This window comes from Trichosurus vulpecula, chromosome 3 (genome assembly GCF_011100635.1).
Source record: "Trichosurus vulpecula isolate mTriVul1 chromosome 3, mTriVul1.pri, whole genome shotgun sequence".
Lineage (NCBI taxonomy): Eukaryota > Metazoa > Chordata > Mammalia > Diprotodontia > Phalangeridae > Trichosurus > Trichosurus vulpecula.
The window spans coordinates 48,605,609-48,625,224 of NC_050575.1; the positions used below are offsets into that span (position 1 = coordinate 48,605,609).

Sequence of the window (19,616 nt, forward strand, 5' to 3'; positions counted from 1 at the left end):
ACTGGCTAACACCAGTGTGGGGACCTCTACATATCCCAGGAAAGGCAGATGAACAGGCAGATGCCAATGGAGGGAAGCCCCACGGGCCTCAGCACAGGGGCATATTCCAGCTCTGGGACCTGCCACATGTTTTAGCACAGCCCCAGGTAAACATGTAGATGCCAATACAGAGACACCCCATTGGCCTCAGCATACACCAGCACTGGGACCCTGACTCAGCACCACCCAAGCTATCAGACTCATATGACTAGCAGAACCAGCCACCTCCACCATACCCCTTTAGCAGAGCATCAGACAGGTGGGTCCCAAGTGGGCCTCATGGCAACACCAGTATACCACCAGGTAAACAGCCAGGGCCTACAGTCCCTGGCACAAGAAGCTTGGGATAGTGTCCCTTCCACCCCAGGAGCAGAGCCCAAATCTAAAAGTAAGGAAAAAGGCTGGAAAAAATGACCAAAAAACAACAGAAAAAGAATCTGACCACAGTAAGTTATTATGGTAACACAGAAGATCAAGACACAAATTCAGAAGAGGACAAAGATGTGAAAACACCTATAGCCAAAGTCCCAAAGAAAAGTGGAAATTGGTCTCAAGCCCAAAAGAACTCATGGAAGAGCTTAAAAAGGAGCTTAAAAATCAAATAAGAGAGGTAGAAGAAAAATTGGGAAAAGAAATGAGAGTGATGCAAAAGAATTATGAAAAAAGAGTCAACAGCTTAGAAAAAGAAAACTGCTTAAAAAGTAGAACTGATTAAATGGAAAAGGAGACATAAAATCCACTGAAGGAAACAACTCCTTAAAGAGTACCACTGGTCAAATGGAAAAGGAGGTACAAAAGCTAACTGAGGAAAATGATTTGCTAAAAATTAGAATTGGGCAAGTAGAAACTCTATGAGATATCAGGAATCAATCCAGCAAAATCAAAAGAATGAAATATTAGAAGAAAATGTAAAATAACTCATAGGGAAAAGAATTGACTTGGACAACAGATTTAGGAGAGATAATGTAAGAATCACTGGACTACCTGAAAGCCATAATCAAAAGGAGGACCTGGACAGCATCTTTCATGAAATTATCAAAGAAAACTGCCCTGATTTCCTGGAACCAGTGGGCAAAATAGTCATTCAAAGAATCCACTGACCAACTCAAGAAAGAGATCTCAAAATGAAAACTCCAAGGAACATTATAGTTAAATTTCAGAACTATTAGGCCAAGGAAAAAATTCTGCAAGTGCCTTGAAAGAAACAGTTCAAATATGAAGGATTACACAGGAGTCAGCAGATGCAATATTAAAGGATACAAGGTCATGTGATGATATTCTGGATTGCAAAGGAGCTATAACTATAACCAAGAATCACCTCCCTGGTAAAACTGTGAATAATACTGCCAGGGAAAAAATGGCAATTCAATGAAATAGAAGGATTTCAAGGTTTCATAAAGACAAGACCAAAACTGAACAAAAAATCTGATCTCTAATATAAAGGCCTAAGAGAATGTTAAAAAAGCAAAAGAAAACATAAGGAATTCAACAGAGCTAAACTGTTTACATCCTTACATGCGAAGATAATGCTTATAACTCTTAAGAACTGTATTACTAATACTGCAGCTAGAAGGAATATACTTAGACAGAGGGTATGGGCATAAGGTGAATTTGAGGGAAAGTCATAAAAAATTAAGGGATAAGAATGAGGAGTACACTGGATGCAGAAGGGACAGGGTAAATTACTTCATATGAAAAGGTACAAAAGACTTATTACAGTGGAGGGGAAGATGGGAGGGTGGGTGATGGGCATCTCATAAGAATTCACTCAAAGAAGTAATAATAGAAACAATCTGTTGTACACAAAAATCTATCTTACCTGACAGAGAAGAGGGAGGGGAGGAGATTAAGTAAGGGGGAAGGTAGACTGACAAAAGGAAAGGCAAACAGGAAGCCATAGACAGAAGCAAAACACTGGTGAGGAGGGAAAGGGTAAAAGGAAAGAGAGGACAAAAAGAAGGGAAAAACACAGTTAGTATCATAACTGTGGATATGAATGGGATGAACTCTCACACAAAATGGAAGCAGATAGCAGGGGGGAATCAAAAACCAAAATCCTACTGGAACGTGTTTACAAGAAGAACACTTGAAGCAGGGAGACTCACACAGAGTAAAGGTAAGGGGCTGGAGTGGAATCTATTATGCTTTAGCTGAAGTAAAAAAAAAAAAAGCAAGGATAGCAATCCTGATCTTAGATAAAGCAACAGCAAAGATGGACTTAATTAAAGGAGATAAGGAAACTACATCTTGTTAAAAGGTACCATACACAGTGGTGTAATATCAGTAGTAAACATGTGCTGGTGGTATAGCATCCATGCTCTTAAAGAAAAAGTTAAGTGAGTTACAGGAAGAACTAGACAGCAAAACTATACTAGTGGGGGACTTACAACTGTCTTCTCTCAGAATTTGGTAAATTCAACCAAAAATAAAAAAAGAAAAAAAAAACTAAGTAGGTAAACAGAACATTAGACAAGTTAGATATGGCAGCCCTTTGGAGAAAACTGAATGGGAACAGAAAAGAACATAGCTTTTTCTCAGCAGCACATGGCACTTACATAAAAAATGATCATGTACTAGGGCACAAAAACCTCAAAATCAAATGCAGAAAGGCAGACATATTAAATGTATTCTTTTACGGTCATAATGCAATAAAAATTACATTCAACAAAGGGCAGTGGATAGATTAAAAACCAATTGGAATATTAAGTGGATCATGAACTGATGTTGAGTGAAGTAAGCAGAACAAGTGAGGCATTGTATAGAGTAATAGAAACATTTTGGGATGACTAACTGATAGACTTAGCTCTTTTCAGCAAGGCAAGGATCTAAGACAACTCCAAAAGACTCATTCATAATGGATGCTATCCACATCTAGAAAAAGAACTATGGAGTCTGAATGCAATTTGAAGCACATTATTTGCCCTCTCTTTTTTGTTGTTTCTTCTTTCTCATGTCTTCTACCATTGGTTCTAATTCTTCTTTATGGTGTGACTAATGTGAAAATCTGTTTGATATGAATATATGTATATGTATAGCCAATATCTAATTGCATGATGTCTTGGGGACGGGGGGGGGGAACAAAGGTAGGGGGAGAAAATGTAGAACTCAAAAACCTATGGAAGTGAATGCTGAAAACTAAAAATAAATAAATAATAATTAAAAAAGAATAAGTGTATCAAAGAACAAATCACAGAAACAATCAATAATTTCATTAGAGAGAATGATAACAATAAGACAACATACCAAAATTTATGGGATACAACCAAAGCAGTACTTAAGGGAAAGTTTATTTTTTTAAATTCTTACATCAACAAATAAAGAAAGAGCAGATCAGTTAACCGGACATGCAACTAAAATAATTAGAAAAAGAACAAATTAAAAATCCCCAATTGAGGGGGGCAGAGCCAAGATGGCAGCTGGAAAGCAGGGACTTGCTTAAGCTCTCCCCCAAATCCCTCCAAATTCCTGTAAAAATGGCTCTGAACAAATTCTAGAGCTGCAGAACCCACGAAACAGCAGAGGGAAACAGGTCTCCAGCCCAGGAGAGCCTGGATGCTCACTGGGAAGGCTCTATCACATGGAGCTGGGAACAGAGCGCAACAGGGCAGACCAGACCTGTAGTGAGCTGGCTGGAACAGGCCTTAGGGCCATGAATCATTGAGCTGTGGCAGTTACAAGACTTCTCAACCCACAAATGCCAAAGAGCAGGTTAGTGGGAAAACTGCAGAATCTAGTTGAGACCCGTCAGGCCACCAGCCCTGGGGGTGGCGGAGGTGGTGCAGTGGTGGCGGTGGCAGCAGCAGAAAGCTCCTGAGGCTGCTTCTAGAGCTCCAGCATCAGTTGCTTCCTGAGTCTGTGGCTCACATGGTGGGAGGAATCTAGCAGCAGGTCAGAGTGGGAGTGCAAGGAGTGCTTTCTCTTGCTGTGCCCTGCTTGGATCTGGATTGTGGTCCTGGTTGGCAGTGGAGAAGTGCTGCTGTGATAGAGCCTGAGGTGATGATGGAGTAGAAGCAGCTCTGAAAACAGCAGTGCTTGGACCCTAAAGCTTGGGACAAAGTACTTTCTACTCTACAAGCACTCATACCCTGACAAAAAGCTCAAGGGTCAAGTAGTTGCCTGGGAACATGAACAGGCAGCTAAAATGAACTCGGACTAAACTCAAACTCTATATTCCGTTTTTGGTGACAAAGAAGATCAAAAACATACAGCCAGAAGAAGTCAACAAAGTCAAAGAGCCTACAACAAAAGCCTCCAAGAAAGACATGAATTGGTCTCAGGCCATGGAAGAGCTCAAAAAGGATTTGGAAAAAGCAAGTAAGAGAAATAGAGGAAAAATTGGGATGAGAAATAAGAGTGATACAAGAAAACCATGAAAAACAAGTCAATGACTTGCTAAAGGAGACCCAAAAAATACTGAAGAAAATAACACCTTAAAGAACCCAAATGTCAAAAGAGCTCCAAAAAGTCAACAAGGAGAAGAATGCATTGAAAGGCAGAATTAGCCAAATGGAAAAGGAAGTCCAAAAGACCATTGAAGAAAATGCCACCTTAAAAACTAGATTGGAGCAAGTGGAAGCTAGGGACTTTATGACAAATCAAGATATTATAAAACAGAACCAAAGGAATGAAAAAATGGAAGACAATGTGAAATATCTCATTGCAAAAACCACTGACGTGGAAAATAGATCCAGGACAGATAATTTAAAAATTATTGGACTACCTGAAAACCATGATCAAAAAAAGAACCTAGATACCATCTTTCAAGCCCTGATATTCTAGAGCCAGAGGGTAAAATAGAAATTGAAAGAATCCACTGATCGCCTCTTGGAAAAGATCCCAAAAAGAAAACTCTTAGGAATATTGCCACCAAATTCCAGAGTTTCCAGGTCAAGGAGAAAATACTTCAAGCAGCCAGAAAGAAACAACTTGAATACTGTGGAAACACAATCAGGATAACACAAGATCTAGCAGCTTCTACATTAAGGGATCAAAGGGCTTGGAATATGATAGTCTGGAGGTCAAAGGAGCTAGGATTAAAACCAAGAATCACCTACCCAGCAAAACTGAGTATAATGCTCCAAGGCAAAATATGGATTTTCAATAAACTAGAGGACTTTCAAGCCTTCTCAATGAAAAGACTAGAGCTGAATAGAAAATCTGACTTTCAAATACAAGAATCAAGAGCAGCATGAAAAGGTAAACAAAAAAGAGAATTCATAAGGGTCTTACTAAAGTTGAACTGTTTTCTTTATGAATGGAAAGAATTTCCATTTTAACAAGATGGTGTAATGAATTTAACAATAAATGTAAAGATAATGTGTGTAATTCATGAGACCTTTCTCAGTATTAGGGTAGTTGATGGGAATATACATATATATAGACAGAGGGCACAGGGTGAGTTGAATATGAAGGGATGATATCTAAAAAAAATGAAATTAAGGGGTGAGAGAGGACTATATTGAGAGAGGGAGAAAAGGAGAGGTAGAATGGGGTAAATTATCTTACTTCATGTGGCAAGAAAAAGCAGTTCTGTTGGAAGGGAAAAGGGGGAAGGGGGAATGAGTGAATCTTGCTCTCATCAGATTTGACTTGAGGAGGGAATAGCATACACACTCAATTGGGTATCTTACTCTACAGGAAAGTAAGGAGAAGGGGAAAAAAGAGGGGATGATAGAAGGGAGGGCAGATAGGGGGAGGAGGTAATCAAAAGCAAACACTTTTTTTTTTTTTTTTTTTGCTTTTTGGCGGGGCAATCGGGGTTAAGTGACTTGCCCAAGGTCACACAGCTAGTACATGTGTCAAGTGTCTGAGGCCGGATTTGAACTCAGGTCCTCCTGACTCCAGGGCCGGTGCTCTACTCACTGCGCCACCTAGCTGCCCCAAAAGCAAACACTTTTGAAAAGGGATGGGGTCAAGGGAGAAAACTGAATAAAGGGAGATGGCATTCACAACATGAGTATTGTGGAAGTGTTTTACATAATGATACATGTGTGACCTATGTTGAACTGCCTGCCTTCCTAGGGTAGGTGGGTGGGAAGGGAAGAGGGGAGAGAATTTGGAACTCAAATTTTGAAAAGCAGATGCTCAAAAAAAAGTTGTTTCTGCATGCAGCTGTAAAACAAGGTATATAGGGAATGGGGCACAGAAGTCTATCCTGCCCTACAAGAAAGTAAGGGGAAAGGGGTTGGGGAGGGGGAGTGGAGTGACAGAAGGGAGGGCTGGGGAATGAGGCTATCAGAATATATGCCATCTTGGAATGGGGGGGAGGGTAGAAATGGGGAGAAAATTTGTAACTCAAAATTTTGTAGAAATCAGTGTTGAAAACTAGAATATTAAATACAAAATGATTAAATTCAAAAAAATTCCCCAAATGAGGACCAAATTGGAAATAATGAAAAGCAAAAGTGAGATTAATAAAGTTGAAAGTAAAAAAAAAACTATTGAGGTAATAAAATAAAACTAGAAGCTGGTTTTCTGAAAAAAAAAAAAAGTAAAGTAGACAAGCCATTGGTTAATCTGATTTAAAAAAAAAGGAAGAAGAAAATGAAATATCCAGTGTCAAAAATGAAAAGGGTGACATCACCACCAATGAAGTAATTAAAGCAATCATTAGGAAATGTTCTGCCTAATTATATGCCAATAAATCTTACGATCTGCATGAAATCAATGAATATTTACAAAAATATAAATTACTCAGATTGATTTCTCTCAAACATTTAAAGAACACTTAATTTCAATACTATACAAACTATTTGGAAAAACAGGTAAAGAAGGAATCTACCAAATTCCTTTTATGACACCAATATTGTATTGATACTTCCACCAGACAGAGCTGAAACAGAAAGAAAACTATAGATCAATTTCCATAATGAATATTGGTGCAAAAATTTTTGAAACACTAGCAATGGTATTACAGCAATATGACACAAGGATCATACACTATGACCAGGTGGGATTCATACCAGGAATACAGGGTTGGTTCAATATTAGGAAAACTATCCACATAATCAACCATATTAATAACAAAACCAACAGTAATAATATGATTATCTCAAAAGATGCTGAACAATCTTTTGACAAAATACAGTACCTATTCCTATTAAAAACACTAGAGAACATAGGAATAAAGGGAGAACTCCTTAAAATGATAGGCAGTATCTATTTAAAGTCATCAGCAAGTCATCTGTAATTGAGATAAGGTAGAAGCCTTCCTAGCTACATCAGGGATAAAGCAAAGATAACCATTATCACCACAATTATTCAATATAGTACTAAAAATTTTAGCTATAGCATTTGCAGATGATATGATGGTATACTGACAGAATCCTAGAGAATCAACTAAAAAACTACTTGAAATAATTAACAGCTTTAGCAAAATTGTGGGAAATAGGATAAACCCACACAGATCATCGGCATTTCTTTATATGACCAACAAAGCAGCAAGAGACAGAGAAATTTCATTTAAAATAACTAAATAATATAAAACACTTGGGAGTCTACCTGTTAAGACAAACCCAGGAACTATATGAACACAATTACAAGACACTTTTCACACAAATAAAGCTGGATCTAAGCAACTGGGAAACTATTAATTGCTCATGGACAGACTGAGCCAATATAACAAAAATGACAATTCTGCCTAAACTAATTTACTTATTCAGTATTATACCAATCTAAGTACCAAAAATTATTTTATGGAGCTAGAAAAAAATAGCAACAAATTTCATCTGGAAGAACAAATAGTCAAGAATCTCAAGGGAATTAATGAAAAGAAATGCAAAGGAAGGTTGCTTAGCAACAGCAGATCTCAAACTATATTATAAAGCAGTAATCATCAAAATTATTTGACACTGGCTAAGAAATTGAGTTGTGGATTAGTGGAAGAGTTTAGACACAGGAGTAAATGACCATAGTAAACTACTGTTTGATAAACCCCAAGACTCTAGCCTCTAGGATAAGAATCCACTATTTGACAAAAACTGCTGGGTAAACAAGAAAACAGTATGACAGAAACTTGGCACAGATAAACATCTTACACTGTATATCAAGATAAGGTCAAAATAGGTACATGATTTAGATATAAAGGGTGATACTATAAGCAAATTAGAAGAACAAGGAATTGTCTTTCAGATTTGTAGAGAAGGAAAGGTATACTATATTACAAAGATATGTTACAAAATATAAAATAGATAATTTTGATTATATTAAATCAAAAAGCTTTTGCACAACCAAAACCAATGCAACTAAGATTAGAAGGAAAGCAGAAAGCTGGGAAACAATCTTTACAGCAAGTATTTCTGATAAAGGCCTCATATAGAGAACTGAGTCAAATTTATAAGAATACAAGTCATTATCCAATTGAAAAATGGTCAAAGATATGAACAGGCAGTTTTCAGATGAAAAAATCAAAACTATCTATAGTCATATGTAGAAGTGCTCTAAATCACTTTGGAATTAGAAAAATGCAAATTAAAACAACTTTGAAGTATATCTTACACCTATCAGATTGGCTAATATGCCAAAAAACAAAAATGATAAATGTTGGAGAGGATATGAGAAAACTGGACACTAATGTAATGTTGGCAGAATTATAAACTGATCAAACCATTCTGAAGAGCAATCTGGAACTATGCCCAAAGTGCAACCAAACTGTGTATACCCTTTGATTCAGCAATACCACTATTAGGTCTGTATCCCCTGAAATCATAAAAAAGGGAAAAGGACCCACAAGTGCAAAGAATCTTTATAGCAGTTCTTTTCATGGTGGCAAAATATTAGAAATTGAGGGGATGCCATCAATAGGGGGAATGGCTGAACAAGCTGGTGTATATGGATGTAATTGACTACTACTGTGTAATAAGAAATGATGAGCAAGCAGATTTCAGAAAAACCTGGAAAGACTTGTATGAACTGATACAAAGTGAAATGAACAGAACCCAGGAAACATTGTATACGAAAACAACAACACTGTGTGATGATCAACTATGAATGATTTCGCTCTTCTCAGCAACATAATGATCCAAGACAACTCCAAAGGACTCATGATAGAAAATGCTCTCCACATCCAGAAAAAGAACTGATGGACTCTGAATGCAGATAGAAGCATACTTTTTTCACTTTTTTTTTTTTTTTGCGTGTGTGGCTTTGTCCTTTTGGTTTGTTTCTTCTTTCACAACTGTGACTAATATGGAAATATGTTTTACATAATTGCACATATATAACCTATATCAAATTGCTTACCAATTTAGGAAGAGTGTAGGGAAGGAAGGGAAAGAGAAAAATTTGGAACCCGCAATTCTGTATAAATGAATGTTAAAAATTGTCTTTATATATAATTGGGAAAAAAATACTACTGAATATTATCTGTTAAATAGGATGGCTCTCAGGGAGGGAGAGGGTCAGGGATACCAGGAAAAATTATGGTAATGTAAAAAAAAGACATTAAAAACTTATTTTTTTTAAAAAGTAAATACACTGGCTGAGAAGAATTTGACTTGGTAAGGAGGAAAAAGAGAAAGAACCTCTTTTTCATCTCTGTCCAAAAGGTCAGACGATGAGACTTCCCACTGATGACAGTAAAAGCGTTCTTGGAATAGCAATAGTTAATGGTAGCATCTCTATCATGCACACAGTGAAGATAAAATAGATGCTTTGATTACAGGCAGCTTCAGCACTCTTTAAGGAATCCAACAGAAAGCTACACTATATTTAGAGGGAATTTTAACTCTAGCTGTCCAGTCGCTATCAACTGAGAGAAAATATTCTCCAATCCCTCAAATTTACTCCAAGAAACATGAGCAGAGCAGTAGCCAGCTACCTTTTGGAGACCCAAACAGCTACTGTGAATAGAGTTGGAAGAATGTGCCTCAGACCCTCTATCACTAATGAAGCCACTGTTAGCATTTATAGAACACATTATTCTTCTTTATGAACTCCTCTGTACCACTGGTTCTAATCAATATACCCATTTTATTGAAAAGAAGATCTGACATTGAGCCCATGAGCATCACATTCACTGGATTTTCCATCTCCCATATTGTTCTCAGGCATCTGATATTATAGAAAGTTGAAGTGGACATTGGCTTTTGTCATCACACCCCAAACTGAGTGTGCTGGGGTTCCTCTTAGAGGCTGTGTCCTTGATAAATCAGCATTATTCCAAAAAGGTGAAGGGTTCTCCACTCCAGCCTTTCAACGCATCTAGTTTTTAGGAGGACTTACTTGTTTAAGATGGACTACCTCTGGATGTAGTCCTAGTTGACCCTCAGCAATGCTACCTCATTCTATTCTCTGTGTGTAGTTGCCTAGTACTTAAGGTTTTTGTTTTCTCAGAAGGCTCTATACAAATCAAGGAAATGGTTCACATTCATAGGAATTCTTTCACTCAAGGATGGTTTGGACAGCTCCTTCCTGAAAAGGTTTTGGGGACCAAATGGTAGAACTACTGGGAAGAGCTTTCCTTTTTAATGATATGTGGGAAGTGAAATTACCTTTTATAGTCGTAACTAATGGGATCTCACTTAGAGAAAGGGGAGGGAGGTCCTTGGGCTAATTTGGTGGATTTTAGTCCATAGAGAGCCTTTATTCAATCTCATAGAACATTTCTGTGATATTTGTCAAGGTAGTGATGGGAAAACAGATGTATTTCAGGATAATATATAAACCTTTGTCCATCCATTTAAGGAAGAGAAAAAGAACAAGATTTTACCTTACAATTCAGCCCTGTAAATATAGTAAAGCTGGCCAAGGTAAGCTCTTTTTCCTTTTTTCTTTTATTTTGATTTCCAGGTAGTTAAAGGAATTCCAAAAATCTTGGTCCTTGATATGATATCAGGAAAAAGAGTGTTCTGATAATGGATTTTCCCAATCATGAAAATGATACTCAAACATCTTTTTTTTTTTTTTCAGGCGGGAAGGCAAGGCAATTGGGGTTAAGTGACTTGCCTAAGGTTGCAGCTATTGTGTCAAGTGTCTGAGGATGGATTTGAACTCAGGTCTTCCTGACTCCAGGGCGGGTGCTCTATTCACTGCACCACCTACCTGCCCCGATACTCAAACATCTTTTCTGAAATATGTATGTATGTATGTACATATGTATGTATGTATGTACGTGTGCTTATGTACTAGCTTCTACAAAAAATTATCTGAATTCAATTATAAGGAGTTTGTTTTACCAACAGAAATCCAGAAACAAAGGAGCAAAGCATCTTTACCTTTCCATATCTGTGTAGGTCCTAATTTCCCTCTGAAATATGTGTACAATGGTGTGCGAATGGCTCAGGACAAACAATCATTCTGATATGGTTTCATCAGAAAGTGAGCTCTTTGAGAGCAGGGATTTTCTTGTGCCTTATTTTGTACTCTTAGATCTTAGCACAGTGCCTGAAACATAGGGGGTTAATGAATGTTTATTGACTGACATTTTTTTGTGACAGAAATGGTCATGCTTCTTTTGTCACAAGGCTAACAATTATCAGATTTTGACTAGATAAAACTAATTGAGTTGGTATTTCTACCTTTGTTTACCTCTCTGTGAACTGACAACTGGATTTCGGATTGCACAAACCCAAATTCCCTTTTGATATGTTTTTAATTCTGTTGTTTTTATGAAAGGGTTTCACTTTAAGGAAATGATCTTGATTCTTTTTCTTTCTTTTTAAAAAAATTCTATGGCAATACAGAAAACTCCAGACATTGTATCCAGAACAATGTAATGCAAGAGTTCTAGTTCTTAAACACTACATTTCAACAACTGCTAGAGATTCTCAAACAGTTACTGGTATGGGCATGGTCAAGCATTTCAGGGATCAGTAAAGCTCATAATGAAACAGGATCAGTCACAGCGAAATGCAAAAAACAATGCAGGCAAAAATAAAAGAACACCAACAGTTGAAAAATTATTGTTTTGAAACAGCCTAATCAACCCTCAGAAACAAAGCAAAGACCTTCAGAGGAACTGGCATTTAGAGGGGTTGTTATTGATCCTCTATGGTGCAACATAGGGATCCTTGAAATTGGAAGAATATAAAGACTAGTAAAATTTTAAAAAAAAATCTGTTAATCATTGCTATGAAGAAAGAATACTTGTCACAAACAAAATAGTATAAAAACTGCAGTACTGAAGACAGAAAAAGGTAATTTTACTGATGAAATTCACCTAGAAGAAGACCATGTGTGAGATCTGTATCCTCATCAGACAGTATAACATTTACCTCAAAAATGTTTTGGGGATTTACTTCCAATAGGTCTGGAAGTATTGTTCTCACTGAGGAAATTAGAAACTTTGGTAAATATTCTGATATACTGAGAAGCACAATACTTCCAGAATTACAGAAATTCCCAAATGGAGACGGAATACTATAACAAAACCCAGAAATATGTCACCTATCACGAAAGATTAAGAACAGAAGAGGATATAAATCCAAGAAGAGATAAATATACTTTAATGACTTGAGAACTCACATGATTTAAACTCAGTTGAAAACTGAGGAACCATATAGTCAAGGCTAGATTTGGAAAAATGGATTGTTTGCTAAAATTACACTTACTATTCTATGGATATAAGTATAGTTTCACGATCAGAAATTAAAGAATGTGTCAAAATTCTGTAAATTCAATGTCATATGTAAAACAAGTCATTAGAGTGAATGGAGGACTTTACATATTGAAACATTTTGAAGATGTAAAAAACTTGCAAGATTTCCTGTATGAGTTAATACATTTTAATTATTATGCTTTGTCCCAAGTAATTTATACACCACTCTGTATGTGTTTGGGTGTCAGGATGGTAGGCTCGGGGCACATTTCTTTGAAAGTGTTCTACAAAAGAAAAAGTCAGCCCAAGGAAAGTTTACTATTTTAGATCAGTCAGGTTTTATATTTTATTTACATGTTTCACTGTATTTTTTTTCACCATGCTGCCACTTCTAGAATAAGGATTAATAACAGATTTTACCTCTTTTGCTTATATGTCAACATAGCTTCTGCAATTGGTAAATGATGGGAACAGTTAGCCCCTGCAATGTACTGTGTTATTCTGGACACAATATCTGGGGTTTCCTGAACTGCAAGAGAATGAAAAGGACATACAATCAGGATTATTCCTGAGTAAGGTTGTACAAAAATCACATGCTATTAATTTTCAATTCAATTAACATTTATTAAGCAATCACCATATGCTAGGCACTGTGCTAAGTGCTAGGGATATAAGAAGAGGCAAAAGACACTCCCCTCAAGGAGCTAATCAGGGTAACAAAATACACACACACACACACACACACACACACACACACACACAAAACAAGCTATATACAGGAGAAAATGTAAATAATTAATAGAGGGAAGGCAATGGAATTAATAAGGGCTGGGGAAAACCTTCTTGTCAGAGGTAGGATTTTAATTGGTACTTAAAGGAAGCCAGAGAGGTCAGTAGTTAGAGTGGAGGAGGGAGAGCATTCTAAACATGAGGGACAGCCAGAGAAAATGCCCAGAGTTGAGAGATGGAGTGTCTTGTTTGTGAAAGAGCAAGTAGGTCAGCAGATGACTATATTTAAGAGTATTATTATCAGTATTAGTGTGAAAATAAGGTTACAAGTGGAAATATTGAGTAGTAGCTGATTGTGGGCAAAGAATAGAGATATTTTCACAAGTATAACTTTAATAGGAGTCTCCAGCTTTCCTTTCCATGCAAATCAAATTTTAGTGCTTACTTTTCAACTAAACAATCAACAAGCACTTTTCTGGACTTCTACATCATGCCCCAGGAACTTCCTTCTGGAATATCATTTTATCCCTTGAATTCATAGCTCACTAGTACTCTCTGCCCCTGAACTCCCTCCTGATTGGAGGGTGCAGAGCTCCTTTCAGGACCTCCCTCCATTGAAGGAGGGCGCTGAGTCCCACTTTGTCTTCATTTATTATCCAGATGCACTACTCCTCTGGACTTCTCCCTGATGCTCCTGTGACAGGTACCATCCTTTCTTAACCCTAACATTCCAACCCTCCCCCTAAGGGTTTGCTTTTCTTTCTATCCCTAGTACTTAGCACAGTGCCTGCCATATAGCAGTTGTTTAACAAATGTTTATTATTTTGCCTGTTATGTCTCTGACACTGTACTAGGTGATAGGAATACAAAGACAAAAATCAAACAATTCCTGTTCTCAGTCTTCTGTGGGAGAGAACATGTACATATACAAATATATAATGAATAAACATAAAATAAATACAAGGTAGTTAGGGAGAAAGGTCACTAATAGTAGAGGGGAGACTAAGAAACATTTACTATAGAAGAAAGTAGTGCTTGAGGAGAGTAATGAAGGAAGAGAATGATTCTATACTGATGATGAGATAAGAAAAAAATACATTTCTTATATGGAAGATAACTGGTGCAAAGGGAGAAGGTGGAAGATGGGATGTGGTGTGTAAAGAGCAGAAAGAGGCCAGCGTGGCTGGATTGTGGAGTGCAGGCAGGGGAGTAATGTGATATATGACTGGAAATGTAGAGGCCAGGTTGTGAAGGAACTTTAAAAGCGAAACAAGAATTTATATTTGATCCTAGAAGCATTAAATTGGAATATAATGAGTAGGTGAATGACATCATCATATCTGCACTTAAGAAAAATCATATCTGTGTTTAGGAATAATTCAGGTAAAAACAGACTTGAGGCAGGAATGCCAATTAAGAGGCTATTATAATGACCTAGTTGAGATGTGAAAATGGTTTAAACTAAGATGATGGCTGGCTGAGTATAGAGAAGAGAAATAGCAAAACAGGGCAACTAGTTAGATATTCAGGATGAGGGAGAGTGACAAGTCAAGGGTAACACTGAGGTTATAAATACAGAAGGCTGAAATAATGGTGCTACCTTAGACTGAAGTGTGCTAGAAGGGTATATTTTGGGGAAAAGATAAATTTTGTTCAGCATATGCTGAATTTGAGATATCTACAGGAGATACTGTTTGAAATGTCCAGTTGGTGATATGTGACTAGACTCCTGAGAAAGAATAGGGACAGAAATATAGGGAGTCATCTGCAAAGAGATGATAACAAGACCCCTGAGAGATAATACAATCACCAATAGGGAAGGTGTAAAGAGAGGAAAAGAAGGCCTATCAAATCCTTGAGGTACAGCCATAGTTAGAAGGTGTGATATGGAAAACTGATCAGTAAAGGAGATTGAGAAGGAACAATTAGATTAGTAGGAAGACAAAAAGGAGAGTAAAAGTGTCATAAACATGTAAAAAGAAAGGAAATAGTAAGTATAAAGAAGGAGAAAGGGTTCAACAGGGCCAAATTTGAAGCAAAGAGATTACGAAGGATCATGATAGAAGAAACACCATCAGATTTGGCAATTAAGGTTACTTTGGAGAAAGAAGTTTCAATGACCATAGCTGTAAAGTATTACTAAGGGGCTTTGGGAGAGATGTTATCAAAGGTAGGACTTTGTGATACTATTCTAATGGTCAACTAGAATTTTTAAGAAAAGATGTGATACTGAAGAGAAATATAGGAAAAAAAGATGAAAGTCTAGAAGGAGATGTATTTTATGCAAGTAAGGGTTTATAAAAGCAGTGTCTTTAATATTTCCTATTGCTTTGAATTTCTACCATTGTGCAACATTAATATCATTTGCTGGATCAGCGCTTGACATGGAAAAACTTCTTACCAGCAGTATGTGTTTCAAGTTTACTGAACAAATCCCTCCAGGCCAAATCCTGGAAGAAGTTGTTATACCGGTGATCAACAGAACCAAGATATTTAGCCACTGGATGAGAACCTAGAGCAAAGAAAATGAACTAAGAGTCACTTAATGAATATGAAATACAAATTTCATACGCATAATGGCATTTGTAAAGAAGGAGGGATTAAATGGCTATTTTCCTAGCACACCTAACACTATGACTGTTCAGATTAGTTTATTATGCTCATGGTCATTTTGTTCATCTTCTGGATGAACATAATAGTCTTCTGGAAGAAGCTCTTTCCTATACAATTTATAATTCTCACAGCTCAGTAAAAAATGATAGGCACCAAAGTATTACTTCTTTCAGTAGGTCAACGCACTTTATACTCTTTTTTGGAGTTATAAGACAAAATGTGAGATAGGCCAGATTTTTTTTTTTAAATAAGTGTCACTTGACAATTAAACAAGTTAAGCATTTATCACAGCAATGTTTCTACTCAAATCACAAATAAAGGTGTTAAGACCATTTTTAGCACAAATACAGAAAAGTGGTTCTAGAGAAAAAAGTGAAAATCAAAGCTGCTAACCTATACTTATCAACAAACATTTATTAGTTTACTATGTTCTCTGTGCTTATGTGACAGGCGGTGTTAATTGCTAGGGATACAAAGAAATAGTAAAAACAGTCCCTATCCTCAAGGAACTACATTTAATGGGGGAGATACTATGTACATAATAGGTACATGAAAGCATATAAAGTTTGCGGGTACATGACACTATACACATAAATAAGTACATATAAGTATATAATACATGAGGGTACATAAGAATTGACTTAGAGGGGAAGGAATCAGCAGCCAGGGGAACTGGGATAGGCCTCTTATAGAAGATGGCACTTAAGTTGAGTATTAAAGCAAATCAGGTATTCTAGGATACAGGTGTAAACTGTGGCCACTATAATAACCTGCAAAACTCGAGTGCCACTTGAACCAAATGCTTAATGAAAGAAATAAAAATACAACACAACATAGATAATATTAATTTGCTGTTTTCTAAGTCAAAATACAGGCTTCAGGGATCTGTTTCTATTTAAGTCTGACAACACTATTCTAAAAGGTCAGGGGGAGGGAGAGCATTTCAGGGAGGAGGGACAGCCAGTACAAAGGCATGGACATAGGAGATGGAACATCATGGTCTAGGAATAATAAGTGTAGAGGGAAGTAACATGTAGGAACACTAGAAGGATGGGAAGGGGTTGGGTTGCAAAAAACAGAAATGTAAGAGAAATTACTAATGGAAAAAGATTTTTTTTATTTGATCATAGAGATAATAGCAAGTTACTAGAGTTTAATAGAGTATGGGGGTGACATGGTCAGTCCTGTGCTTTTGGAAAATCACTATGTCAGCTGTGTGGAGGATAGATTGGAATGCAGACACTTTAGGCAGGGAGTTAAGAGGAGAAGGTGGGCAACAGTGGCGGATACTGTAAAGAGGTCAAGTAAAAATGAACAAAGGTCTGTCAATAAAAAGATCACTAAAAACTTTGAAAAAAGCAATTTCAGTTGAATAATGAGTAGAAGACAGATTTCACAGGATTTAGAAGAGAGTGGAAGCACTGACTGTAGATGCCTTTTTCAAGTTTAGTTGAGAAGGGGAATAAAGGTATTGGATTATGACTGGTGGAGATGGCAGGATCTAGTGAGGCTTTCTTTTTCTTTTCTTTTTTTTTTGGAGGCGGGAAGGCAGGGCAATTGGGGTTAATTTACTTGCCCAAGGTCACACAGCTAGAAAGTGTGTCAAGTGTCTCTGATTGGATTTGAACTCAGGTCCTCTGACTCCAGGGCCAGTACTCTACTCACTGTGCCACCTAGCTGCCCTGTTTTCTTTTTAAAGAATGAAGCAACTTGGGCATGATTATAGCCAGCAGGGAAGGGGCCGGCATATATGTACAGATTGAAGATTAGAAAAAAAGTGGGGAAGATAATGGAGGCGATTAGTTAGAAAAGATGAGATCAAGAGCATATATCGTTGTCTTTCATTTTGAGGAGGACCAATAACATTTTGGGATGATGGCCTGATTTGTGTGTAAACTGGATTAGAGTGAGGCAGAAATGCACAAAGTCATCAGTCTCATTCTTTCTCCTGGAGTCATTGATGCCTAGTGGCAAGACAACAGTCAGGATGACCAGTTATGGCCTGGGATGCAATAGATGACTTTGACATCTTTGATGTCTGACCAAACTCTTAAGTGTCCCACATTGCCTCCTTCTGCTGCCTTCATAATTGCTGGAACAAATTGTTCTCATATGCCCACTCTGCTTGGGGAAGTCTTCAAATTCTTGGGGTAGACATTCTCCTAACTCATGAACAGGCTTGAGGCTTGTCAGTTACCTAAAATCTTATTTAGAGCATCTATTGAAACTATTTTACTGGCTGCTACACATGCTAACAGCTTCTTAGACACACAGGTGAAAGTTGGGTCAAAGGTAGACATATCAAACATGGATGAGCAACCCTGAAAAGGATTTGGCAAGCCCTCACACCAGAGGTGCCACTCCTACATGCTCCTGTGGCAAGGAGAAAAGCCACTTCTTTGTGAGAGAAGAGATAGGGATGAAATCAGAGAGATGTGAGACAGGGAGTGGAGGAAAAGCAGATTAAGGTGAATAAAGTCAATTTTGGGGGTAAAATGTGAGGCAAGGCTCTCTGCAAGGAGATTTGGGAGGAGGGGGTGAAGAAAGGATTAAGGAGAGGAGAATATTTGGAATAGTTGCTACAGTGAATGGATCAGAGAAATGATATGGGAAGAGTAGCAGGATTACTTTGTTGCAGTAAGGACTCAGTTGAAATTAGAGAGCATACATCTGTAGAAGATACAGTGAGCTAACTTTCATGATTTCCTTTAGTTCTGTTCAGCAGTATGAGATAAGGAACAGGATGTGGGAAGATATAATTAGTGATGGATAAGGGGACAAGGGATTTGGGAGTAGAGGGTAGTATAGAGGTGAGCTGGTAAAGATTGGGAAGGGAGGAGGTAGTCAGAGCAGTGGTAATGACCTGGGAAACTACTGAGGGATGGAAAGACTGTAAGTGATGGTAAGAATAAAAAGTATGTTTAGGAGGAGCAAGTCATAGGGAGAAATGGAAAGATAAAATATTATGACTGAATAAAGGAATTTTGGAATTCTTGAACACGGAAGTGGAACACATGATGGCAAGGTCAAGGGTATGACCATATATGAATGGGGGAATGGCTCTTTTTCTTGTGACTCTGACTCAGTTTTTAGAAACATTAGATGTATCTTAGAAATCAGATCTTTTTTTTTTTTTTTTTTGCTTTTTGGCTGGGCAGTTGGGGTTAAGTGACTTGCCCAAGGTCACACAGCTAGTACATGTGTCAAGTGTCTGAGGCCGGATTTGAACTCAGGTCCTCCTGACTCCAGGGCCGGTGCTCTACTCATTGCGCCACCTAGCTGCCCCTGAAATCAGATCTTTATTAAAGAAACTTGTTGCAAATTTTTTTTCCACTCACCTGCTTCTCTTCTAATTTTATCTATATTGGTTTTATTTGTACAAAATTTTTCTATTTGTATGTGATCAGAACTGTCTATTTTATCTCCTGTGATCTTCTCTATCTCTTGTTTGGTTATAACCTCTTCTCCTATCCATAGAAATGACAGGTCATTTCTTCCTAGCTTCGCTAATTTGTCTATGATGTCATTATTTATCTCTAAATTATGCATCCACTCGGAGCTTGTATATGGTGTAAGAAGAGTTTTCAAAGTATGGGGGGCAGCCAGAGAAAACACTTCTAAGTGTTTGAAAATAATTGCTAAATGTTAGAAGATATGAATGTCATGACTGAGAAATAGCAAGGAGGCCAGTGACTGGACT

At 37.4% G+C, this 19,616-nt stretch overlaps 1 protein-coding gene across 1 annotated transcript in view; it reads right to left on the minus strand.

Moving 5' to 3' along the window:
- The window catches only part of PACS2 (phosphofurin acidic cluster sorting protein 2), a 348,311-nt gene that overhangs the window by 57,241 nt on the left and 271,454 nt on the right, over nt 1–19,616 (minus strand). Inside the window, exons 17-18 of the mRNA XM_036750543.1 lie at nt 15,705–15,815; nt 12,995–13,103 (exon numbers count right to left, since the gene is read on the minus strand). Coding sequence (XP_036606438.1) covers nt 12,995–13,103; nt 15,705–15,815 — 220 coding nt within the window. The remainder of the gene's footprint in view (nt 1–12,994; nt 13,104–15,704; nt 15,816–19,616) is intronic.